We start from the raw sequence: 27192 nt of genomic DNA, 5'->3' as shown, positions 1-27192 counted from the left end.
AGTCTTTTTTGTTAGTTTGTTTCATGAGATAGGGTCTCTCTATGTAGCTCTGGTTATCCTGGAACTCTCTACATAAACCAGGCTGGCCTTGAACTCAGAGATTTACCTACCTTTGCCTCCTGAGTGCTGGGATTAAAGGCGTGTACCACTACTCCTAATTTAACTTATTCTTTTTTTTTTATTTAATTTATTTATTTATTATGTATACAGTATGCCTGCAGGCCAGAAGAGGGCACCAGATGTCATTACAGATGGTTGTGAGCCACCATGTGGTTGCTGGGAATTGAACTCAGAACCTTTGGAAGAGCAGCCAGTGCTCTTAACCTCTGAGCCATCTCTCCAGCCCCCTAATTTAACTTATTCTTACCACTTTGACTCTTAGGCCTTGATGTCCATATTCCTCTTACTTATACCCAACTACAGCTTATCTACTTATTAGAAACACAGAACCTAGAAATACTACATAGACTTAAAGAAGTAATTCATAATTGCAGCTAGCATTTATTAAATATCTAGGCATGATGCTTTATATATCTACCCAAATATATTATAAAGTGTCTCAGATTCTCATCACCCCACTGTTGGGCTAATTGTATAAATGAGGAGCCTGGTTCTAAAAAAGGTAAATATTAGTCAACTGGCAAATATTACTGATAAAATTTAAATCCAGATCTGCCTACTTCCAAAGCCCACATTTTGTCCACGCTATCATACTGCCCCAAACAAAATGTTAACTCTGTTCTCCCAGCTCTACCCTTGTCCCCAATTCTAATAATCTATTCTCCTACAGCAACCTGAGTGACCCTTAAAATTGCCATTCTCTGCTTAAACATTCATTCTTTGCTCAAGCCTTTCCAATGATTATTCGTAAGAGGAAAAGTTGGAGTCCTTTTTATAGTTAAGAGCTCTGGAATCTATCCACCTGCCCCTTCCAGTTATTCCTCTAGTCTCTTGTTTATCTCTCTCTCATTTGCTCCACTCCAGCTATACTCCAGCCTGTTCATATGCAAAGGTCTTTGAAGTACTGTTTTTTCCTCTGTCTTTAACCATCTAAGTTAGGGCTTCTGTTGCTGTGATAAGACACCATGACCTACAGCAACTTGGGGAAGAAAGGGTTCATTTCAGCTTCAGTTCCACATCACAGCCTATCACTAAAGAAAGTCAGGGCAGGAACTCATGCAGAGGTCATAGAGGAGTGCTGCTTACTGGCTTACTCTTCATGGCTTACTCAGCCTGCTTTTTTATAGCATCTAGGACCACCAGCCAAAGGGTGGTACTGCCCACAGTAAGCTGGGCCCTCCCACATCAATCATCAATCAAGAAAATGTACCACAAACTTGCCCACAGGCCAGTCTGGTGGTGACACTTTCTCAAATGAGGTTCCTCCTTCTCAAATAACTCTAGCTTTTGTCAAGCTGACATAAAACTAGCTAGCACAGTACACAGAGAAACCCTGTCTCGAAAAACCAAAAAAAAAAAAAAAAAAAAAAACTAGCTAGCACAGTAACATATTCTCTTCCTGTGATAGCTATTATCAGTTGTCAACTTGAATACATCTGAAATGAACAACAATCCAGAAATGGAGGGCACACCTGTAAGAGATTTTTTTTTTTTTTTTGGCTTGGTTTGAAGTGACTTTTGATCTGGATCTGAGGTGGGAAGATACACCTTTAACCGTGGGTCATACCTTCTGCTGGAAGCCTATATAGGACATAGAAGAAGGAAGCTTTTGCTGTTTGCTTGCTTGCCCTTGCCTTGCTAGTATATTCATTTCTTCACTGGCATTAGAGCCTACTTCTTTGGGATTCCAGCATATACTGAAGACCAGCTGAGATATCCAGTTTTGTGGGATGAGTAAGTACTGGATCTTGGACTTTCCATTCACAGCCAGCCATTGTTGGTTTAGCTGGACTTCAACCTGTAAGTCATTCCAATAAATCCCCTTTATATATAGAGAGAGATTCATTCTATAATTCTGTTACTCCAGAGAATTCTAATACACTTTCTCACCTTAAAACTCCCTCACTTCCTGTAGGTCTCTACTCAAATGCCACCTTCTTTTTTATATTATTTATTTTATGTGAATGAATTATTGCCTGAATGTATGCATGTGACTTCAAAGGTCAGAAGACAGTGTTAAGTACCCTAGAACTGGAGTTATAGATTGTTATAAGCCACCATGTGGGTGCTGGGAATTAAACACAGGTTCTCTGCAAGAGCAACAAGTGCTCTTAACTGCTGAGCTACCTCTCCAGCCCCAAATGCTACTATCTTAACTGGGACCTTTCTGACAACTATTTTAAATTGTTAGATCGGTATTTAAATTGTTAGATCTCTATTCCCTTCTTGTGCTTTGTACTTTTTTTTCCCCTAAAATATTTATCACCAGGCTAGAGAGACCATTTAGGCAGTTAAATGCCACACAAGGATAAGAACATGAGTTTAGTCCCCAGAACCCACAGAAAAAGTTGAGCATGATGGTGTATGCTTGTAATCCTAGCACTAGAGAGGTGGAGACAGGAGGATTCCTGGAGCTCACTGGCTAGCCAGCCTAGCCTGAACTGTCAAGTCCCAGGTCCCAGTGAGGACCTTGTCTCAAAAAATAAAGTGGATGGCTCCCAAGGAATAACACTGAGGTTGACCTATGGCTCCATACATATACACACACATGTGCACATGCACACCCACACAAAATAAATTTTAAAATTTATCACCACTTGACATGTTGCTCCTTTACTTTTTTCTGGTTTATCTTCCATCACCAGAATGTACACGCCATGAAAGTAGTGACTTTTTATATTAATCAATGTATGTGATATACAGTTGGTATTAATACATACTTATTGAATAAGTAAGTAGGGAGCTTTATTTTTCCTAAGTGTTTACATAAAAATGATCTCCAATGTATTTTCCAGATAATAAATACAAAAGCAGTTTGCTTTTGTTCTAGTCTGGATCAATATAGTGAATCTTATCTCCTGCAAACAATCCTTTTAAAGAACATTCTATTTTTTTATAGTTCTGATCAGATAGCTTTGTCACTAAAATAAACTGAGCACACAAGCCAGCTTAACCACAGTGTAGTATTGTAATCAAATAAAACTTACAGCAAAGTTAATCAGACACATCTTTAATGACATGCATAATTGTTATTGTGCTGCACGGTAACTAGGCATAAATGGTAGACATTCCATGTAAATGATGCTAATTACTATTCCTGTTACACAGTCAAACCAAGCATGTCTAGGATCAGCTTCAGAGAGAAACAGAAAGGAGGGAGAAATCTTGGTACTTAACTCTGAGAGGTAAGAACTCTCTTACTCTACTCCCCAGGAATTAGGCAAATAGTCTCCTGGTTCTATTATGTGGCTTCTTCCCGTTCTCAAGACAGGGAAACTTTCCCACTACAGTATGAGAAGCCTGCTATCCAAGATTTAGAAATTATGTTGAGAGGAACAACTAACAATCACTAATTTCTGTCTCTAATAAGGAAGATGTGGGCACAAGCAAGCTGATGGAAACTAAGAGATCAGATTTACTGAGGATCAAGCAAAGGCCACACACACTAGTAAGTGTCTCACATAATTCCTCACTTCCCCAGCCTACCCAGATCCTCAAATTGTTCCCAAGAAAACACATGACTGAGCAGTCTATAGGATGGTTCCAATGAGGATTCCTGCTCCAAAATCTCCCTAAAAGGTCTATCTAAAATGCCAGTTTTCACAGTCCAGGCTAAACCCCAGCCTATCTAGGACATGATCCCAATTCACTGCTCTTTTCTCCCCCAATGTATTCATTTGCAGGGATATTCACTTAGGCATAAACCATACACTCTAAACAACTGTAATTACTTTCCTAAGTAAAAATTTACTTTCCCAATAATATCACAAACCTCATGGTAGCAGAAACCTTGTTTGAAAACTTCTCTAGTAACCCACATAAAAGCTTACCACCAATTTTTTAAAAACATGTTCCACGAACTGGAGATGGCTTGGTGATTTTTCTTTTTCTTTTTTTTTTTTTTTTTTAAGATTTATTTATTGATTATGTATACAGTGTTCTGTCTGCATGTATGCCTGCAGGCCAGGAAAGGGTGCCAGATCTCATTACAGATGGCTGTGAGCCACCATGTGGGTGCTGGGAATTGAACTCAGGACCTCTGGAAGAACAGCGAATGCTCTTAACCACTGAGCCATCTCTCCAGCCCTGGCTTGGTGATTTTTAAAAGTGTTTGCTGAACAATCATGAAGGAAGAATTTAGATCCTAGTACCCATGGAACAAATTGGGCATCCCACACATGCCTGTAACTCCACCTCTGAGCAGAGCAAAGACAGGAGGATCACTGGAGCTTGCTGAAGTCTAGTCTAACTGGGAAAACGTGAGCCCCTTGTTTAGAGACACCCTGCCCCAAAGGAACAGGTGGAGAGCACTAGAGGACACTCAATGACCTCTTCTAGCCTCTACCCATGAGGATACAGGGGTCAGAATTGGTCATCAGGTTTGGTGGCAGATGACCTTACCCACTGAGCCATTTCACCTGCTTGAGATCTCTGATAGATATGACATGGGTGGTAAGCAGAGAAATCCAGCAGAATACTACGTCTACTCCAGTAATCTTTAGGGATGGGCACTCATGAACCTTTAGGGTCATGGATGGTTGGGCTGCCAACTCATGTACCACCATTGTGGATGATCAAAGTGGTCCTTTCTAAAATTTTAACTTATAAAATACTTCACAAATATACAATTTCAGATTTAAATACATCTAAGTTATAAAAATCAACTGGCACCAAGAAGATTGCAACACTTCCAATTACCTAAGACTTACATTTCATTTGTATGTTGGATCACGGAGAGCTAGCTATGCTGACACTAATTTACTTAAAGGTTAAAAATCATAGACAGAAAGGCAGAATCCAGATGGTAAATCAAGGGATATGATTTACAAGAATATTTTCTTGGTCAACATCTGACACTATATCAAAACTATGGCTTTGGTATACTCTTAGAAAGGTAACAAATAGTTTCAGCGTAACCCAGCAAAGATATACAGGACAGAAATATAAATTAGGAATAGTTTTAACAGCTGTCTCTAAGTGGAATGTCTATCGAAATAAACCATAAGACATTTCTTTTAAATAAAAAATGGACCATGCTAGAACTTAAGTTTCCTAAGTTCCTTAGGAGTCTCAATATTTAAATATATAAGCTGAAATGCAAGGTCTACTTACTTTTCAGATATTAGCTTTTCAGCTATTCACAGTAAAAAACAAATGGAACATTAAGAGGGAAGGCTTTTTCCCCTTTACCTTTTCCTGAGGAACTTAGTACAACATAATATGCCTACTAAGGACAAGGAACACAATTGTACTCGAAACTAATTACATAGAAACAATGGCAACTTTGAAATTAAAGCTATTTCTCCTGCACTGTATTATACAGGATTACAAAAGTACCATGCAAAAAAATTAAGAGTTACACTGTCAGCTGGGTATGGTGGTGCACGCCTTTTTTTAAAAAAAAATTTTATTAAATTTTCTATTCATTTTACATACCAACCACAGATGCCCCTCTCCTCCCTCCTTCTGCCCCCCACAACCCACCTCCCCTTCCCACCTCCTCCAAGGCAAGGTCTCCCATGGGGAGTCAGCAGAGCCTAGTACACTCAGCTGAGGCAGGTCTAAGCCCCTCCTCCCTGGTGGACGCCTTTAACCCTAGCATCAGGAGGCAGAGGCAGAAGGGTTTCTATGAGTTTAAGACCATCCTGGTCTACATAATGAGTTCCAGACCAACCAAGATTACATGGTGAAACCCTATCTCAAAAAACAACAAAAAGTTAGGCCATCCTGTTGAGTTTTTACCTGTTTCCTGTTCCATCAGACCATTGCAGTACATGGCATGTTGTTCAATCTTTGTGGGAGGAAAGTCTTGGTCACACAGTGGGCAGGACACCCGGGTACTAGAGGAGAATACAGGAGTGGGATTTGCTTTCTCACTATCTTCTCTCTCACCATTATCAACCTAAAGAGCATAGCAAAGAGCAATTTTAAGTAACAGCTTTAACTTATATCTTTGCCCCCAAAGAACAAAATACATTCACATTTCATTTACTTTAAAAGAAAAAATACCTATCAGTTTATACCAGATTCAAAATCAAGGATTGCAGGCAAAGACTTAAGTATTTAAAGGCCTAAAGAAGTCATTCGTTAAGACAATCAATCTTACTAAAGCCTCTTAGGTCTTCTCTTGCTCCTATAGTTGCCGGTATCTTGCAATGGTAGTTTTTAAATTTTGCTTATTTGGTATTTATGTGGTTTGGTTGGTTTGTTTGTCTCGTGTGTGTGTGTGTGTGTGTGTGTGTGTGTGTGTGTGTGTGTGTGTCCGTCTGTCCATGCTACATAGTATATATGTGGAAGTTAGGGAGTTGGTTCTCTCCTTCCACCTAGTTAAGGTAAGGTCTCTCTTGTTTCTGCCATACTTTGTATTCCAGGCAAGCTGGCTGTCTTAGGGTTTCTCTTGCTGTGATGAAACACCATAACCAAAAGCAACATGGGGCAGGGCGGCAGTGGCACACACCTTTAATCCCAGCACTCAGGAGGGAGAACCAAGCGGATCTCTGTGAGTTTGAGGCCAGCCTAGTCTACAAGGCAACAACACAAGATCCAGGACAGACACCAAAACTACAAGGAAAAACCCTGTCTCAAAAAACCAAAAAAAAAAGGAAGGAAAGAGTTTATTTTACTTATAAGTCCATATCACAGTTTACCATCAAAGACAGGGCAGGAACTCTAACAGGTCAAGAACCTGGAGGCAGGAGCCAATGCAGAGGCCAGGGAGGAGAGCTGCTAACTGGCTTTCTCATCATGACTTGCTCAGTCTTCTTTCTTACAGAATCTAGGACCACCAGCCTAGGGCTGGAACCACCCATCATGGACTAGGCCCTCCCATATCAATTACTAATTAAGAAAATGCCCTACAGGCTTGCCTATAGCCCAGTCTTCTGGAGGCATTTTCTTAATTGAGGTTTCCTCCTTTTAGGTGACTGTAGCTGTGTCAGTTGACATGAAACTAGTCAGCTCTCAACCTTCCAAGCAGTTCTCCTGTCTCTACCCCCAGTCTTGATTTAGGAGTACTAGGATTGTGGATGTGCATCATCCAGTCTTTAATATGGATTTCAGGAATCAAACTCAGGTCATCAAGCTTGAACAGCAAGCACTTGTACCTGCTGAGCCATTTTGCTGGCCCAAACTGATTATTGTGTAGGAAGTCAAGAAATTAAAGTGGGTCTGAAAGTTCTAGATGATACTATCCCAAGGTTAGTCACTGAGCTTCTTACAAATCTAGGTTCTACTGTTCACAGATGTTCTAAGAAATTCCTATGTTGTACAAACCAAGCTATTTGAGCAAAAAGAGGAAGCAAATACAACCTCATTTGCAAGCAGTCTTGAGTTACCGAAGGTTAATGGTTACTGAGAAGCTGCTTGGCATTCTAAAGTTCACTAAGCACAAAGATGTGATACAAAAAGAGTATCACCAGTGCTCACAAAAAAACACTGTATTGGCCCAGCAGTGGTACATGACTTTAATCCCAGCACTTGGGAGGCAGAAACAGGTGAACTTTTGTGAGTTCCAGGACAGCCAAGGCTACACAAAGAAACTCTGTGTGGAAAAAACAAAACAAAACACTATATTGCTTTGTACTCATCCACTGTTTTATAAAATATAATGAATATAACTATTAATGTATTTAAGAGAAAGGAGTCTATTACTGTCTCACTGTGATTGAAATGACTTCTAACTACATTCTACAAAACTCAGAATATTTCTAAAAATTCTTATCTTAAAAATAAGACATTTCCCCCCAAGACCACTAAAAAAGTCTATTTAAATATTAACTATTAGAAAGGAATTACAAGGCAGAAAACATGAGTAAAACAACTTTTATTAGGACTACGTAGATGATCAGATTTGGTGTCTACAGAGCTGTTTCTTGTTTTAAAATACCATAGAGGCAAGATGGTTCAGTGAGTAAAGGTGTTTGACACCAACTCTGATGACTTGAGTTCAACCCCTAGCACCTACATGGATGGAGAGAACTACCTCCTGCAAGTTGTTGTCTGACCTTCACACACACACACACACACACACACACACACACACACACACACACACAGTGTAAAATACATAAATAAGTAAAAATACTACCCAATGAGATATCAAAAGTAGTACTCAGACACAGAATTGTAATCCCTTGTAGGTATATCCAATCTGTAGCTCTAGGGTGTTGTGGAGTATTACTTTAACTAGGCAAAGATGTGTTACATTTGTTTATGTTGCAGAATATTACTTTAACTATGTAAAGGTATGTTACATTTGTTTATGCTGCACTTGTTTAATGATGAAAAGATGTGTTACTTTGTCTGCCTGAGGCACCTGATTGGTCTAATAAAAAGCTGAACAAGCAATAGCTAGGCAGAAGAGGGATAGGTGGGGCTGGTAGGCAGAGAGAATAAGCAGGAGGAGGAATCTAAGCTTGAGAAAACAAGAGAGAACAAAGGAGAAAGAGAGGGAGACACCCCGACGAGCGAGCCAGTTAGGCAGCCGCCAGCCAGTCAGACACGGAGTAGGACATACAGAAAGAAAGGTAAAAAAGCCCCAAGGCAAAAATGTAGATGAAGAGAAACAGGTTAATATAAATTATAAGAGCTAGTGAGACAAGTATAAGGTAAGGCTGAGCATTCATAAGTTGTCTCTGTGTCATGATCTGGGAGCTGGTTGGCAGCCCAAAAGAAAGCCTGATCCCAGGAGAGCTGTGAATGCCACTTAATACATTTATAGATGACAATATCATGTCACTATGTAAAAAAATTGGAAAACTCCTGTAGCCTAAACTTCTGACTTCAAAAGAAATGTCACCCAACAAATAAGCCCAGTGAAAATAAAGACATACGCTACAAATCACCAAGTCCTTCACCCTCTCCTACCTGGCTTATAAACAGCTTAGAAAGCTGTTCATTTCGACCCCTCTTACCATATGACTTTTTTTTTTTTTTTTTTTTTTTTTTTTGGTTTGGTTTGGTTTTTTGAAACAGGGCCTCCCTAAATAGCACTGGCTGTCTGGAACTCACTATGTAGATCACCTTGAACTCAAGAGATCTGCCTGCCTCTTCCTCCCAAATGCTGGGATTAAAGGTGTGTGCCACCACACTGGGCCCTATATGACTCTTTATTCACATAAAAACTTACTAAACTATTTGTTTGGCTTGGAACAACTTCTCATATCTCACCTGAGAACAGAGTGATATATGATATACATATGACAATACACCTCAAGAAAATTCTCAAGCACAATGAAGAACCAAAGCACCCCCATTTCAAGCAAGCCCCTCACCCATTTGAAACAGGCCTGAGTTTCAAAATTCTCAGAGCTGCTGACATAGGTCCCAGGACAAAGTCAGGATATTTGAAGAGCCATCTGGTAACAACTGATTAACCACAGAATGCCCCAATGCCGGAGATGGTCAAAGGTACAAAGTCACGATGTTTGAAGGACTATATAGTAGTAATTGATTAACCATAGAATGCCCCAATGCCGGAGGTAGTCTATAAAGTTTGACAAACAACCGGTTAAAACTACAAAGTAAGATAACACAGAAATTCTGAAAAGCCCCTGAAACTTGAGCCAATCAGAATTGTACCCGTACTAGCGCCCCTAAATGATGTAACCTCACGGTTTTTGCCTTTGAAACCTGAGCTTGCAGAGGGGTGGGCACCTCCTCCAGCCTCTACTGTGTTGGATGGCTTGACAAGGTCCCTGCCGCGTAGCTTGAACTGCTTCAATAAACCTTGCTTTTGCATTTCAGTGAGTTCATGTCTCTGGTGGTCTCTTCAGGGGTCTCTCGCCCAGGGCACAACACACAATATTGAGAGAACATTATTCCACCATTTCCAGAGAAAAACTAACTAGTGTAAGAAATGATCAAGAGAGACTGCAGTTATAACAAGGTTACTCTGCATAAATCAGTGCTACCAAACAATTACCCCCGTTAACAAGCTAATATCACTGAACAGTCATAAAACTTTCAAAGCAGAAAAACTATTTCTATATACATACTTCTACTTGTGCCAGATCAGCTATATGTTTTATAGTCTGTCTAATTTAATATTCTAAAAAACTCAGTTTTTAAAAATGTATTTGGGGAGCCAGACGGTGGTAGTACACACCCTTAATCCTAGCACTCAAGAGGCAGAGGCAGGCAAGATCTCTGAGTTCAAGGCGAGCCTGGTCTACAGAGAGAGTTCCAGGACAGCTAGGGTTCCCCAGAGAAACCCTATCTCAAAAAAATCAAAAGAATCCCTTGATCCCCAGCACCCAAGTAAAAAGCTGGACATAGTGGCACATGCTTGTAATCTCAGCACTGGGGAGGCAGAGACAAGCAAATACTAAGGCTCAGCAGCCAGCCAGCCAGCCTATCAGAATTGACAAACTCCACTGAACCTGTCTCAAAAAACAAGGTATGGTACATGGCTTTAATCCCAGCGCTCAGGAGGCAGAGACAGAGAGATCCCAGGAAACCTCTAAGATTACTTAGAGGCATACACAGACATAATCAAACAGCAACAGTGAAAAGCACTCATTTGATATGCAGCAGTGCAGAATGCACATTATAAATTCTAAATTGGGTTTATGTTCTTTGGCCCCAAGAACGGTATCCTTTGTAGTGATGGATGATAAGAAAGCAGCCTTGATAACTAAAGGCTTGTAGGGCTTCTTCTGCATGTTAGGATAACTATATTACTAACATTGTTCCCTGATTCCCATTTAGAAGGTTCTGATCTTCTCTGAGGGAAAACAAAAAACAGAGGCCATTTTGATATTATCTATTAGGATCTATCCTCAGTAGATCTGCTACAGAGGCTAATTCTTCCTGCACTGGCACGAGGAAATCCCAGTCTGTCATTTGTGACACACCAGGTTCCAAGAAACCTGTGTATGATTCATGAAAGCAGAGTTTCTAGCCAATTACCTGCAGTGCAGAGACTAGGAAAGGATCTAACATCTACTGTGAAAATTGTTTCCAAAAAACCCTTCACAGTATAAAAAGGAATGAAAAAATTAAGTCTCTGTTAAAGTGTTCAGGATCATAAACATAAATATAAGCAAAATTTTTATTTCTATAAGAATTTATTCAATCCTCAAACTGCTTTTTACAGCAACAGAATTCCGAGAAATTACTTGGTTAAATCCAAAATGAAAAATACATACAGTAAAGGGGCTGGAGAGATGGCTCAGCGGTAAAGTTCCTTCTACTCAAGTCTGAGGACCTGAGTTTGGACACTGAGCAATCAAAGAAAAGCCAGTTGTACACACCTGTAACTCCTTCAATAGAGAGACAGGGAGGGAAAAGAAACAGAGGTGCAGGAAGCAGGGATTTGAAGAACCCAGGGACTTACTGGCCAGCCAGATTAGCCAAAATGGGTGAGCTCCAGATTCACTGAAAGACCTTATCTCAGAAAGTAAGGTAGAGATTGACTGAGGAAGATATCAACCTCTGGTCTCCATATGAGTACACACAGGTGTATGCATTCAAAAGAAAAAATATACTCTAAGAATTTTTTTTTTTTTTGAGTCATGGTTTCTGTATAGCCCTGGCTGTCCTGAAACAGCCTGTGTAGACCAGGCTGCCTCAAATTCAGAGATACACCTGCCTCTGTCTCTCTAGTGCTAGGATTAAAGGGCTGTGCCACCATGCCTGGGTTACTCTAAGAATTTCAACTTTATGGCTATGGCCATGTGTGGTCAGGGACAGTTAACAATGCAATTAAAGATTCACGTATTGTCTTCCCTTTGTATTTCCTATAACATTTATAAATTAAGGTTGAACAATAAATTTGTTATACAGTGATTACCCCCCCCCCCACTGTTCATTTCTTCTACTTATCTGTATGTAACGGAAAATGTCCCTATAGATTTAGAGACAAATCTATGTTCAGGTTCTAGTTCTATAATTAAAAGTAACATCAACTAGTGCAAATCATGTAAGCATTCTAAATCTTTCTTTCCCCATCTCTAACAGAGATAGTAAAAGTACTAAAGAAATGGTAAGTGGCCAGGTGTGGTGATGCACATCTTTAATCCCAGCACTCAGGAGGCAGAGGCAAGTGGATGTCTATGAGTTTGAGGCCAGCCTAGTCTACAGAGTGAGTTCCAGAACAACCAGAGCTATGTAGAGAGACCCTGTCTCAAATATCAAAATTAAAATAAACGAACAAAAAATAGTGATATTTTTACAAACAGTGCTGAAATAATAATTTTAATTATAAAAATTTCTCTCTGAGATTAAGTGTCCCCAAAGCTAAAACTCTATACCACCAAAATCTTTCAGGCTGAGGTGAACATTATATCACACAGAAGAGCAACAGCATAAACAAATGAATGACAAAAATCATAGAGAAGAGTATTCACCTGCTTATCATTCACTGTCATTTTTACTTCAATGGGGATCTCGCTGCTATCTGGAGAGTCTTCTCTATTGAGGTCAAGGGGCTCAGGGGAACTTAATTGTGACTCTGTAATTTTTTAAAAAAAAGTAAATACCATTAATTTCCATTTCTCTAAAGTTTAGGATATGACAATGCTAAACTGACAATATAGACCTAGTTTGTTTCTTCTTGAAGCTTTACTGTGACATAATTTACACACAACAGAATTCACCAATTTTTCAGTTTGTAATTTGATGGGTTTTGACTAATACATATCATGTAACTACCACAATAAAGAAAATATGTTTCCAGCATCCTATTAAAATCCTCCTGTACCCTTCTGAAGTCAATTGTACAAATCTACTATATACTCCTACCATTTTGTCTTTCCTAGAATCACCTAAATGGAATCAACCAGATGTCACAGCGGCACACACCTGTAATCCTAGCTATTCAGGAGGCTAAGAGAATTCAAGTTCAAACTTGGGACAACATAGTGAGACCTGTCTTTAAAAAAGGTTTTGAAAAAAAAAAAAAATCACACAGTGATTTGGTGTCATCTTTTACTTAGTATCATGTAACTGAGAGGCAGCCATGTTGTCAGACATATCAATGGTACATCCCTTTTTTCTGGTAAGTAGTACTCTACTAAATGAATACATCACAGTTTGCTTATCTACTTACCAGTTAATCCATTTGGCTTATTTCACTGTAGTCCTAGTCTCAAAATCTACTGATTTCAACAGAAACCAAAAACTGCCTATATTAGCTCTAAGGTTAAAAGGATGAATAGGGAAAACAGAAAGTAGGACAAAAAATAAGACTATGCATTCTACACAAAGATATGCCATTCTTTAATATGTTCTTTAAACAATATCTATTAGTTGAACGTAGTGATGGAATAACAAGTCCCAGGCATTGTACTACCACTATCTATTACTAACACAGAGATATAGTGTAAATCAGGAGCAGAAAACTATAAATACCTTCTGGGCCCAATCTGGCCACCTGCCTGGTTTTGTAAATAAGGCCCTATTAGAACACAGCCATATGGCCGGGCGGTGGTGGCGCACGCCTTTAATCCCAGCACTCGGGAGGCAGAGGCAGGCGGATCTCTGTGAGTTCGAGGCCAGCCTGGTCTCCAAAGCGAGTTCCAGGAAAGGCGCAAAGCTACACAGAGAAACTCTGTCTTGAAAAACCAAAAAAAAAAAAAAAAAAAAAAAAAGAACACAGCCATATTCATTCAGCTACATATTGTCTATGGCTGCTTTTGCAGTGAAACAGAGATGAATAGCTTTAACAAAATATCTAACCTAAAGAGCCTAAAATATTTACTAATCTTAAAAAAAAAAAGAAGTTTGGGGAAAGTTTGGTGGGCGGTCAGGGGGTGAACTAATAAAAAGATTTATTTGAAGTTGGCTAACTAGGAATTCTAGACACCTATCAATATAACAAGAGAACGACAACTGTATTTAAAATGACAACAAATCTGGTAAAGAAATGCTGTAAACTCAATGCCTATGTTCCATTCCAACTTTATGATGAAATTGTACTCCCAATGATGGTAAGAGGAAGTGGGAGGTCTTTGGGAAGTAGCCAGGTCATAAGAGTGGAGAAATAAAAAGGATGGGCTTAGTACCCTGTATCAGAACCCCAGAAAGGGCTCTCATTCTGTCTCCCATGTAAGGACATAGTAAGAGGGTACGTCTATGAACCAGAAAGTGGGTTCTCACTAGACACTGAGTCTGTCTGTGCTTTGATCTTGGACTCCCCAGCCTCCAGAAATAAATGTCTCAGAAATAAAACTCTGAGAAATAAATGTCTGTTGTTTAAAAGAAACAGTCTATGGTGTTTGCTTTTCTTTTCTTTTTTTTTAATGTTTTAAATTTTATTTCCTTCTTTTATATTTGTCTGCATATATGTCTGGGCACCACATGCATGTCTGCTGGCCATGGAGGCTGGAAGAGAGAAATGGACCCCCTAGAACTGTTGTTAGACATGATTGTAAGCTATGTGGGTACTTATGGTGAAGCCATGTGGGTACTTGTGGGGTACTTAAGAGGAACACTCAGTGCTCTTAACCTCTGAGCCATCTCTCTAGCCCCAATGTTTGCTTATTATAACCATAACTAACATAAAAATATATCTCAGAAGGTAAACCTTGTTAAGTTCTCAGATGTTTTACTCTATATCTCTGACACTTTCATGTTTCACACATACAATGAATAGTGAACATTGGGCAAATAAACAATCTATAAGATTCTAAACTATCTTCAGAATGATTAAGGATTAAACACATTTATATTATAAACTATAGTGCAAAATTGGACGGACACACACACTTTGTCCACTCTGGTGGTAAGAGGCTCACAATTCTTAAACTGCAAAATCTTCTGTGTTAAATTTCCCTGAAAGAGCTTATCACCAAATACATTGTTCAAAGATAAGAATCACTCCCCAAACAATGCTAGTACCATCCTGTGACAGCCTTGATTGTCAATTTGACTGATTTAAAAAACCTAGATTAGTAAAGTACAGATGGGTATGTATGTGACTGCAGTTCCTGAGACAGTTAGATCCCAAGGGCTCTGACCCAGTTAATGGAGTCATCTCTTGGGGATTCACAATGATGGCTTTATTGAGAGACAGTAAAAGGGAAGAGGTGAGGCCTAGTTGAAAAGTATCGGCCACTGATAATTACATCCTTAGGACAATATCTTACTCAAGTCTTTCTGTTTTTCTCTTTTCACAGGTTCTTATATAATAATAGCACAAGGTAAAGAAGCTTCTCTGCCACACATTCCCACCATGTTTATGTTCTGCTCAAGTGCATGGAGATAAGCAATACTGACTACCCTGAAACTATGAGTCAAATTAATCTTGAGGCTCAGTGGTTAAGAGCACTGGTGCTCTTCTAGAGAACATGGACTTAACTCCCATATGGTGGCTCACAACTATCTGTAACAACAGTTCCTGGGAGTCCAGTCCCCCTCTTCTGGCCTCCATGGGAACTGCATGCATATGGTGCACACACTCCATACACATACAAACAGTGCTAGCTAATAAGAGAGGGAAACAGTAAGCTCTTCCTAAGTGAAGTTAGGTAGCTTTTATGATCATGACTCCCTACCATTAGCTTAGAGGTTAAATCCAATTGTTTGCTGACCTAAACCACTTCCATGTGGGTGCTAAGATTCAAACCTGGGTTCTCTGGAAGAGTAGACAGTACTGTTAACTGCCAAACCATGTCTCCAGCCCCTAGGACTTCCTGTTTATTTTTTTAATTAGTATACAAAACAATGGTTTTTACTATCACATTTTATATATACTTTTTTTTTTTTTTTTTTGGTTTTTCAAGACAGGGTTTCTCTGTGTAGCTTTGTGCCTTTCCTGGAACTCAATACTTATTTTTATGACCCTCCTCCCTCACTCCTTCCCCATGCCCCCTTCACTACTCATACCCTTCCTCTTTGCATTTTCATGTATATTCTATTACCTTAATTTTCCTTAAGAAATCTTTTTGCTCTTCCATGGTCCCCTTTTTAGTTTTATGACCTATCTCACACCCCTTTACATACATGTAAAAATTAAAATCTATTAGCTAAGATTTTGACAATCATTATATTTGCAGGTTTTTTCTGAAAGATGCCACAATGACATCATATGCCAGCATCTCAAACAGGTAGATTGAGTGACTTCCCAGAAGGATGGCAAAATTTAACAGTTCCAGACAGAAAAGGGGATAGTTTTATTTTCACAAAGACAGCACCACATTCTTAAGTGCCCTTGCCAAAATCAGAGCACTTTGGTAATGGAGTCTCTTAGTAGGTATCATTAGGCAGTAATCCAAATACATTTCAAATGTATTAAGAAAACACTTTCATTAAAAACTAACACTACTTACATTCTTAAAACAATAAAAAACCTTTTTGATAGGCTGCCAAGTGTTTTAAAGTATTTATAGGATTTTTCCTAGAGTACATGTTAACTAAGTTTTAGTCTTTGTGGGGAAAAAAAATTGAAAGAAATTAAAATAAGAAAACTATGAATACTCTGACAGGCTACGTGTGTTCTAAAGGAACCCAAATATGACTCTGAGTAATATTTGTACACTACTTGTTTTCCAGTGAGTTTCAATATTAGTAGGTAGTTCCTTAACATCACATGAATGAGATTCCTGAGTAATACAATGGGCTCCACTTTTAAGAAAAAGGAAGGAAGGAAGGAAGGAAGGAAGGAAGGAAGGAAGGAAGGAAGGAAGGCCAGCAAAACAAATTATTCAGAAAGTAAAAATGGTTCATTTAGCAAAATAATTATTCATATCATACAATGACTCATCAAAGAGTTCCCTCAGACAGTGGCTATTTTAGTTCATTTTATATCGTTTTACATATCTAAATCCATCCACATAAAACTCTGAATTAGTATGTCTTATGCCTAAGCAAAGTATATATCTCCATTTTTATAATTATAAACTAAAGCATTTAACCAGATCTTGTCTATAATTAAAACTATGCCAGCCACAAAACTGCATAAAAAAATTCAGTTCCTGAATTCATAAAACCTCAAACGGCAGTATCAAACTAACTACTAAAGGGCTTTGCTTAATAATGAAGGTGACTTGAAAACAGCCTAACTTTGAGAACACATAAATCAAACATGTAAGTCCCCTTGGCTCTGAATTTGCTAAGTAAGGATTATTCTTGATACTTGTTGCTTCTTCAGATCACATGGTAGGCAAGTGAGCAGACAAAAAAGCCAATTAATCTCAAAACCAAATTACCCCCAAGCAGAAAATAAGGCTGATAATCAGAACCTGTGTAACAAAGCTATTAGGGTCTTGCCCTAAAAGCTTTCTCTCAGGGTTGGAGAAACGCTCTACAAACCAACAAAGGAATCTAGCAGGGTATCGGAATAAATCTCACACCATGATTCCTCTGTCCATGTCTCTTTATTTTCTCCATCTTCTCTTCTCTCTCGTTCTACCCTGAGTCTCCAAAGTTTCTAGTTTTATACATATACAAAACAAGGGCAAGTCTCCGGAAATTGCAGTTACAGAGATTGGATGTTTCTTTATCTCTGAAGGTCCCAAATGTGATCTATTTGAAAGACTCCTTTCCTAACTATGTGTCCTGCCAAATGGGAGATAATCATAGGGAGCTAGCTTTTTTTTTTTTTTTTTTTTGGTTTTTCGAGACAGGGTTTCTCTGTGTAGCTTTGCGCCTTTCCTGGAACTCGCTTTGGAGACCGGGCTGGCCTCGAACTCACAGAGATCCGCCTGGCTCTGCCTCCCGAGTGCTGGGATTAAAGGCGTGCGCCACCACCGCCCGGCTAGGGAGCTAGCTTTTAACATCTGTCTCAGAGAAGGGAGTGGAGATTAGGCTGTGGAAACCAAGGTTATTGACTGCATGACTGCCCCACAGAGTGTGTGTGTGTGTGTGTGTGTGTGTGTGTGTGTGTGTGTGTGTGTGTGGTGGTGGTGGTGGGGTAGTACCCAGCACATGGGAGAAATTATGCCCAGTAAATAATCAAAGAACTGCTATGCCATGGGAATAGATCCCAAAATTGTAATGATGGAAGAAAGCTTATGGCTTCACATGGGAGATCTATAGCAGGAAACAGTCAAATCATTCAAAAAGCAGTTAACGCTAAGAAGTCTTACGTTCCTTGGTTTAGACCTCCATCAGAGTCCTTGGTGCTGTGGGATATCTTTCTGTACGCTGTGAATATGTGTGGCTACCACTGGATAATAAGTAAAGCTGTTTTGGCCTATGACAAGAAAGCTTACAGCCAGGTGGGAAATCTAAGCAGATACAGAAAGAAGAGTGTAGTCAAGAGAGACTCAAGCCTGCTACTGAAGGAGCAACAAGATGTGTCAGCAGATCAGTAACGCCATAGCCATGTGGCAACATATAGATTTATAAAATGGGTTAATTTAAGATGAAAGAGCTAACTAGCAAGAAGCTGAAGCCATAGGCCATACAGTTTGCAGTTAATATAAGCCTCTGAGTGATTATTTTATAAGCAGCTATGGGACCATGGGGCCAAGTGGAACTGGAGAAATTTCCAGCTACACCTTGGCTCTGGTGGGTTGGCACTTTTGTGAAGGCTGAGTTTCTCACTGCATATCCTGTGGCCCTCAGCACCTGTGTCCACTAGAAACATGTATGTGAGCATATATGTGTATATATACTAGCGATAAACACACACGCACATAAATCACACATGATCCTCCTGAGAATGGTTTGAATAGTCAAAAAATTTAGTAAGAATGAAAAGGTAGGTAAGTAATATCAGAAATTCAGTAAAGTCATGGTTTGCTTACCAGGACAAACAGTGATTTCCTCTGCAGAACCTTCTGGCATAAGGACTAAGCTTCTCTTACTGGTCAAAGCTGCAATGCTGAAACAGAACCAAATGTAAGTGAACTCCTCATAGAAGAAAGTGGAGCACAGGTCCACAAGCAATAGTGGGGTCGTTAACAAAGCCACAAGTGAGCTGACACATCCTGTACAACATCACAATCAGAAAGCAAGGAGTCTACAGTCCAAGTAGGCCAGAAATAGGGAAAATAAGCACGCTTACAACTTTGGTTCCAGTGAAACCACTGAATGAAAAGAAGCACCCTTTTGTAGTCTCCATTGAGGAAAGTTTAAAGGGTAAGAACTACCAGTGACTATCAGAGAAGACAAAAATTATACTACAGTATAAAAATATCAAAGGTATTTTGCAGTCTGGCTACCAGTTAAAGCTTCTGGAGGCAAGAGACATAAAAACTCAGAAAACATGGAGATTCTCCTGACAGCACAGCAGTTTTTCCTCACCTTACAGTTAAAGTTCTCTTTATCTCAAGATATAGCTTTCCAAGCTACAGAAATAAAATAAAATCCCAAAGTGTCCTACAGCAAAAATCTGCCCACACAAGTTGACTACCTCTTCTGGGAAAAACTTAATTATGAATAGCTTCTCTTATCTAGCCTTCTGTTTTTTCCTGCCTGTTTTTTCATGGAGTGTGATCTCTTTCTGACATCAGAACACATGGCTGAGAGATCTGAGCATCTGAAACAGTCCCCTCATGCTTCATAGAGTTTTATGATTAGTTTGATCAAGTATGCAAGAAGACACTTAAAAACACAAATCCTCTCATCAACCAAGAGCCACAGAGAAGAGACAATAGCCACCACTGAGACTCATGATAAATAACTAAATCATGACAGGAAACCACAAGTGATTTCTCTCCCTAAATAAAACATTTCAGAGCATTTGTTATAAACCCAAGCCAGACACAGTTTTACTCTGCATGTAACATTAGGGCTCTATTCAAAAAGTCCATCACAAGACAATTTGCTGACATTTATAAAATGGGCTAATCAATTTGAAGTCAAACCACATTGTATGTGATTTCAACTCCCTCCTGGTGACAAAGCATATAATCATTTATTAAAACCTACATCTGCTCTACACAGGCTTACCACAATAAAACAGAGAGGCCTACAGAGAGCAGAACACCAACTCCAGTTTAAAACATTTCCAAAAGTGTCTTAACAGCAGAAGAATCAAACCAACTCCATATTCTTCAGCTTAGGGATAAACACCTAGTACTAGCCACCAAATGCTTAACAAAGATCACTATCTAAATTCTAGTAATGGCAACTGGGCCATATGAGAGATAACAGCCATTCAATACAAAGATCAACTCTTGAGAAATCCCCAAACTGTCAGACAAAGGGGGAAAGTGGTTGGAAACCTGACCCAGTTAATAACCAATTAACCATTATCTATTATTAAAGAAAAAAAGATTGGGAAAGTAACCCCATCAGCTAATCATCAAGAATAGAGGAAGCAGGGTAGCAGTGATGGCTTGGTGGTTAAAAGCACTCACTGACTGTTCTTCCAGAAGACTTGGGTTCAATTCCCAACACCCACAGGGCAGCTCACAATTCTCTTTAACTCCAAAATCTGACACTCTGACATAGATATATATTTAGGCAAAGTGCCAATGCACATAAAAATAAAAATAAATAAAATTTTTAAAAATGGAAGAAGTAATGCAAATACATAGCTATAGTATCAATTAAGACACTAACTAGAGCTGGGCGGCGGTGGTGCACGCCTTTAATCCCAGCACTCGGGAGGCAGAGGCAGGAGGATCTCTGTGAGTTCAAGGCCAGCCTGATCTACATATTCTGTATTTATGTGTGATTTTTTTCTCCCTCCATGCTTAGGAGGATTTAAAATTGTTTAGTGTGTGTGTGTGTATATACATGCACAGGCATGGGGATCAGAGGACAGTTTTTCTGAGTCTGTACTCTCCTTCCACCACAATGTCTGGGAATCAAACTCAGGTCATCAGGCTAGTGCAGTAAGCAGCCACTGAGCCCTATTATCCAGGATTTTTTGTTTTGTTTTGTTTTGCTTTTTGAGATAGGGTTTCTTCATGTAGGCCTACATGTCCAAAAATCTATGTAGACCAGGCTGGACTCAAACTCACAAAGATCCTCCAATTTCTGCCTTCCTAGTAAAGGTTCTTGTTTTGTTTTTGTATTGTATTAATTTTTTTTAATGTCTTTACTTGCTATTTCTCTTCAAATATATATCTAATTTTGTTTATCCATTCTTTTCCATTTAGGAAAAAACTTTTCCCTAGTTTCTTAAGATAGGATCTCAATGTGTAGCCTTAACTGGCCTAGAACTTATTATGCAGACTGGCCTGCCTCTGCCTGGGAAGAGCTAGATTAAAGGCATGCACCACCAGTGCCTAGCTTTCTTCTTCACTTTTTCTGTTGTTTTTTGTTTTTTGCCCAATGATTCCTTCTTTTCCTCCGGCTCTCTACATTTAATCTCTTGAGTTTACCTTATTGACTTTCTAATATTCTTATATTTTTATTTTTTTACTCCTCATCCTACATTTATTAAAATTTGCTTTTGAACTTTTCTATTCGGTGATGCTTTCTTTCTTACTCTCATGCTCTTGTCTCTCCCCACCCCCCCAAAAACTACTGAGCTAAATCCCCAACCCTCTACTCCATTTCTTATTTTTCCTTCCATCTATTTAATTTTGTTCTCCCATTTTCTCCCCTTCTCCAGTCTCCTTATTCTCTTGCTATTTCCACACTTACTTTAAAGAATAATTAACTTTATACCACATTCTACAATATGGCATTTTCAGCTATATTGTCATTGGTGATTATACATTAGTGAACTGTAATTGATTTATCTGCATTTCTATGTCTCATATAGTTTGATGGTATTGTTGCTATAGCAGTGTGTTTCCTCCTGAGTATATACCTTCAAAAGCCTTGAGGCAAGGGGAGGAGCTTGGACTTGCCTCTACTGGATGTGCCTCCTCATGGGAAGTAGGGGGTGGATTGGGAGATGGAGGCTGTGGGGCAGGAAGAGGAAAGAGGGGGATCTTTGATTGGTGTGTAAAACAAATGGAAAATTTTTCTTAATAAAAAAAAAAAAGATTGATACAAAAAAAAAAAGAGTAGGCTGTTCAATAAGATCTACTTCTAAAATCCAGAAGAGCTAACCAATCCAACAGACACATAAATTGTAACAATGAAATGCAAAAAACATAGAAAGTCAGGACAACACAACTCCTCCAAAAGACTATATTCCTCAACTATGGAAATGTACAATGAAGCGCTCAAGTGTTTTCTGGTAAAAATGACCTATGATCTAACATAGCACACAAACAAAGCAGATTTAATCCAGGAATGGAAAGTCAGCAGCATGGAGGGGAAAAAACAGCAAAATCAATGAAAAAAATCATCAATACGGATAAAAAAGCCACAAAGAAGAGAAATTCAGAGATTTTTGAGAGGAAGGGAGAGAGGAAGTAAAGGAAAGAGGAGAAGGAGAGGAGGGAAGGAGAGAAACAAAAGAAAGAAGAGGAAGGGAGGGAGGAAGAAAGAGAGGGAGGAAAGAAGGAATTGAAAAGCTTATGAATAAAAAAATGAAGTAGAGGTGCTGGAAAGATGGCTCAGTAGATAAGAGCACTTACTGCTCCTACAGAGGACCTGGGTTGGGTTCCCAGCACCCACAGGGCTTGCAACCATCATTTGAAACTCCAGTTCAGCGGATCCAATGTCTCTTCCTACCTCTGTAGGCTCCTGCACATATGCAGTGCACATACATATACCCAGGCACACACACACATACAATAAAATAAGTATTTTTTTTTAAATAAAGTGGAAGGCATCACCAGTAGATTTGACTAAGCACAAGAAAGAATATCAAGGGTAGAGGACAAAGTGAAACTAATTCTAGATTCAATTATTACTGAGGAAAAAAAAATGAGCATTACCACAACATCTAAGAATTCTAGGATAGCAGGTATGGTGGCACAAATCTTTAGTCCCAACACTAGAGAGAGAGAGGCAGGTGGATCTCTGTGAGTACAAGTCCAGCCTGATCTACATAGTGAGCTTCAGGACAGCCAGGCTACATAATGAAATGAGACCCTGTCTTGAAAAAACAATCAAGAAAGGATCCATATGATGGACATATGATAGAAGACAGAGCTGCTATGAACACTAAAAGCATAAACTATTCAATGACACTACAGCAGAACATTTCCCAAACCTACAGAAAGAAACGGACTCTCAAACACAAGAGGCATTTAGAACACCCACAGACATGACCAGAGAAGAACCCCTGTACAAGTTATAGTCAAGAAGTCAAACATATAATGTAGGGGCTGAGGAAATGACTCAAACACTAAAGTGCTTGACACACCAGTCTAAGAACCAGAGTTTGGATCCACAGAAACCCACTTAAATGTTTAGTGAGTATGGCAGTGACCTGCAATTCCAGTCTCAAAAGGCTAAGATGGGGATTCCCAGAGCTAGCTGTCTAGCAAGACAAGTCATACTGGCAGGCTATGGGTTGAACTGAGACAGTCTGCCTCAATGAATAAGGTAGAAGTGTGATCCAAGAGGGATACTACATGAGCTTCCACATGTGCATACCCACCCATATGCAAAAACATGAATACATACACATGAAAATAAAAAAAGAAAAAATACAAAGCAAAGAAACAATATTAAAAGCTGTAAAGGCAAACCATCAACCCACCTACAAAGGCAAAAACATCAGAATAGTATCAGGCTCTCATCAGCACTGCTCAAAGCCAGGGGAACATGGGAAGATGTGATTTTAAGCACTGAAAGTAAATAACTGCCACCCAAGAATGTTAAATCTAGCAAAGCTATCTTTTAAAACTGACAGAAAAATAATAGCATTTCAAGACAAGCACAAACTAAGGCAGTTCATGACCACCAAGCTTACACAGCAGAAGATATGTAGATGAATACTATACACAAAGGAAGAAGAAAAGCCAGTCTTAATTATAAGAGCACATGAAAGATTATATTTTAGGAGAGGGATGACCAAACAAATGAGATCTAGGAAGGAAACCATCATGTCCAACACTGTAAACCAGCAAACCCATGATACTAATAGGGAAGAAAGAACAAACAGCAATTCAACCAACCACAAGACAACCAACAAAACTACAGGAATTAATAAGTATCTCACTATAATAACTTTAAACATAAATGGCATTAATTCACCAATAAAGAGACACAACACAGACTGACTTATTCCAACCTCCTGTTGTCTCCAGGAAAAAGCCAAGAGATAGAAAATTCAAGCAAACAGACACCCAAAGCAAGCTGGTAGAGTTATTCTGGTATTTGATAAAGTAGACTTCAAACCAGAATTAGTCAGGAGACATAAACGTTACTACATATTAAAAGGGAACAATTCACCAGGCATGGTGATGCATGCCTTTAATCCTAGCACTTGGAATACAAAGGCAGGTGGATCTCTTTGAGTTCAAGGCTAGCCTGGTCTACATAGTAAGTACCAAGACGGCCAGAGCTATGCAAAGAGACCCTGCCCCTAAAAAAAGAAAGAAAAAAGGAAAAAAACAAAATAAAACAAAAAAAAAAACAGAAAAAAAAGCCTTTCAATTCTATCACTTCAGCCAGAATCAATAAAGCAAATAACAACAAATGTTGGTAAGGATGCAGGGAGATTTAAATTTTATAGCCAATACTATCAATACGGAGACTCCAAGAAAGATAAACAGAAAGAAAGATGAAAGGAAAGACGGGAGGGAGGGAGGGAAAGAAAAAGAGAGAGGTGGGGTGAGGGAAAGAGAGAGAGCAAGAGAAAAAGAGATAGAGAACAGAATTACCATACGATCCAGCACATTATACCTATGCATCTGAAGAACTCTAAGTCAACATACCATAGAGATACTTGCATATCCATGTTTAAAGCCACACTATTCACAATAACCAAGAAATGGAATCAGCCTAGATTTCAACCAATGAATGGACAAACAAGATACATATACACAACGGAAAAAAAAAGAAATCATGACGTTTGCAGGAAAAAATGGATGCAAAGTCACCATTAAACAAAATAAGCAGATTAAGAAAAACAAAGACCATATATCATGCTCTCTCATATGCAAAACCTAGATCTAATATGTAATAAATACATGATAATGTATATTTGTAGAGCATGAAACTAATAAGGGGATCATGAGAGAGGAGGAAGAGACTTTAAGAAAGGGGAGAAATAGAGAAAGTAATGGGCTAACCAGAAGAAAGGGTGTAACTGGCCAGGGGAGAGGACAGAGAGAGGACAGAGAGAGAGGAAAGTGAATGAGAACAACTGCACAAATACATGAAGATGACATGAAACCTATTATCTGTATGCTAATCTAAAAGGAAAAAGTAACATAAGCAGAGAGAACCAAAGGAGAAAGAAGACAGGAAGATAAGCCATAAAGAAACAGTATAGGAAGCTAGAATTAGAGAACAGCAAGAAATAAACCAGGTAAAATATATACCAAGATGGCTAGAGTGGTTAAGAAAACCTTTATGATCTCTTTCAGGCTTAATATTTTAGGCTTCTAAGAGATGCATATTTGTTCCAGGCAGTGGTGATGCTTACCTTTAATCTCAGCACTTGGAGGTAGAGGCAGACAGATCTTTGAGTTTGAAGCCAGCCTGGTCTACATAGAGAGTTCCAGGAGAGTCAGGGCTGTTATACAGAGAGATTCTGTCTTAAAAAACAAAAAAACAAAAACAAAAACAAAAAAGGAAGAGAGAGATGCCTATTCGCATACTTAGAGCTAAAAAACGATTTCCAGTCTTGACACATAAAGGAGGTAAAAGTTCCCTGTCAAGTTTTCCATGTAGTCTCTTTCAAGCAGTTCATCTTCCTTACGCTATACCATACGAAGAGACCTGAAACCCACAGAAAATACAAGCTCACCTTTGTGAGGGAGGCACAAAATTTCCTTCTTCAGAACTCTTCAGAACTTCTTCAGAAGTTTCTTCAACAAATAGACCTTGGGAAGACTGTAAAGAAACAGGAAACACCCTAAATACACAGACGAACCTATTCTTCCCTTGTTATTATTTATTTTGTGCATGTTTATATGTACACATGGAAGCCAGAGGTCAACCTTGGGTGTCATTCCCCTGAGGCTAGCCACCTTGGGTTAGTGTGTTCAATTTTGTTGTGTTTTGTTTGTAACAGAGTCTCTATGTGTAGACTAAGCTGGCCTCCAGCTCACAGAGATTCTCTTCTGGTATTAAAGGCACAAGCTACCACACCAGGCCATATCCACCTTGTTCTTTGCTATTTTTGTTTTGTTTTACATTTATTTATCTTTGGGAGAAGGAGTGCACATGAGGAGTTCAGAGGGCAAGTTGCAAGAGTCAGTTCCCACTTTCCGCCATCTGGATTCTGAGAATCAAATTCAGGTCATCAGGTCCCTCTTTCCTGGTGATGACAAGCATCTTGTTTCTTAAAACAGCCTCTCTCATTGCCTGAAGCATCCCAAGTGAACTAGGCTAACTTGTTAGCCCCAGGTCTCCATCCGTCTCCAACTCTCCAGTACTAGAAATAAAAGTGAGTGCCAGCCACTACACCCAGCCATTTTTCATGGGTTCTGGAATGGAACTCAGATTCTCAAGTTTATATGGTCATCAGTTCCAAATGAACGTTCTCCTCATTCCATGTTTCTTCCTTTAAAAAAAAAAATCTGGACTGGGCGGTGGTGGCGCACGCCTTTAATCTCAGCACTAGGGACATAGAAGTAGGAATATCTCTGTGAGTTCAAGGCTAGGCTGGTCTATAGAGTGAGTTCTAGGACAGCTAAGGCTACACAGTGAAACCCTGTCTCAGAAACCAAACCAAAACAAAAGAATAAAACAAAGGCCAGGCATGGGCTAGCACTTGGGAAGCAGAGGCAGGCAGATCACTGTGAGTTCAAGGCTAGCCTGGTATATTCAGTGAGTTCCATGAAGAAAGCAACTAATGCTACTTTAAGTTGGCTTTCTGAGAAAGTACCTTGGCTATGAAACTTCTTCCAGGAAAAGCTTCTTTAGCTACTTGATAAAGTTTTCAGGGTTTCTTACATCTTATCAATACCCCAAACAAGTAAGGGATCCCTCTATGATTCTAATAAATGATGAAATTTAAAAGGAGAGGAGGAAGTGAGTGGGGGAAAGGGAGGAAAACTGAATCTAGAATCAAAAGGAAAGTAAAGTTGTACAATGACTGGAAATGTGGTTACAACAAATCAAACAATACTATCTGAACTACAATGCAGCATCAATGGGCCAGCAAGAAAAGGGCACTTGCTACCAAGCCTGATAACCTGAGTCTGATCCATGGGA

The 27192-nt window shown here is 39.2% G+C and overlaps 1 protein-coding gene across 6 annotated transcripts in view; it reads right to left on the bottom strand.

Moving 5' to 3' along the window:
• Uimc1 (ubiquitin interaction motif containing 1) overlaps positions 1-27192 on the bottom strand; it is an 88058-nt gene that overhangs the window by 22914 nt on the left and 37952 nt on the right. For all 6 annotated transcript variants that reach the window (XM_059262878.1, XM_059262877.1, XM_059262882.1 and 3 more), the window contains 4 exons: positions 25781-25866; positions 18810-18886; positions 12468-12571; positions 5863-6022 (listed from right to left, as the gene is read on the bottom strand). In XM_059262878.1, coding sequence (XP_059118861.1) covers positions 5863-6022; positions 12468-12571; positions 18810-18886; positions 25781-25866 — 427 coding nt within the window. The remainder of the gene's footprint in view (positions 1-5862; positions 6023-12467; positions 12572-18809; positions 18887-25780; positions 25867-27192) is intronic.

This window comes from Peromyscus eremicus, chromosome 5 (genome assembly GCF_949786415.1).
Source record: "Peromyscus eremicus chromosome 5, PerEre_H2_v1, whole genome shotgun sequence".
Lineage (NCBI taxonomy): Eukaryota > Metazoa > Chordata > Mammalia > Rodentia > Cricetidae > Peromyscus > Peromyscus eremicus.
Note: the sequence above shows the minus strand (reverse complement) of the source record. Positions and strands in the feature narration are given on the sequence as shown.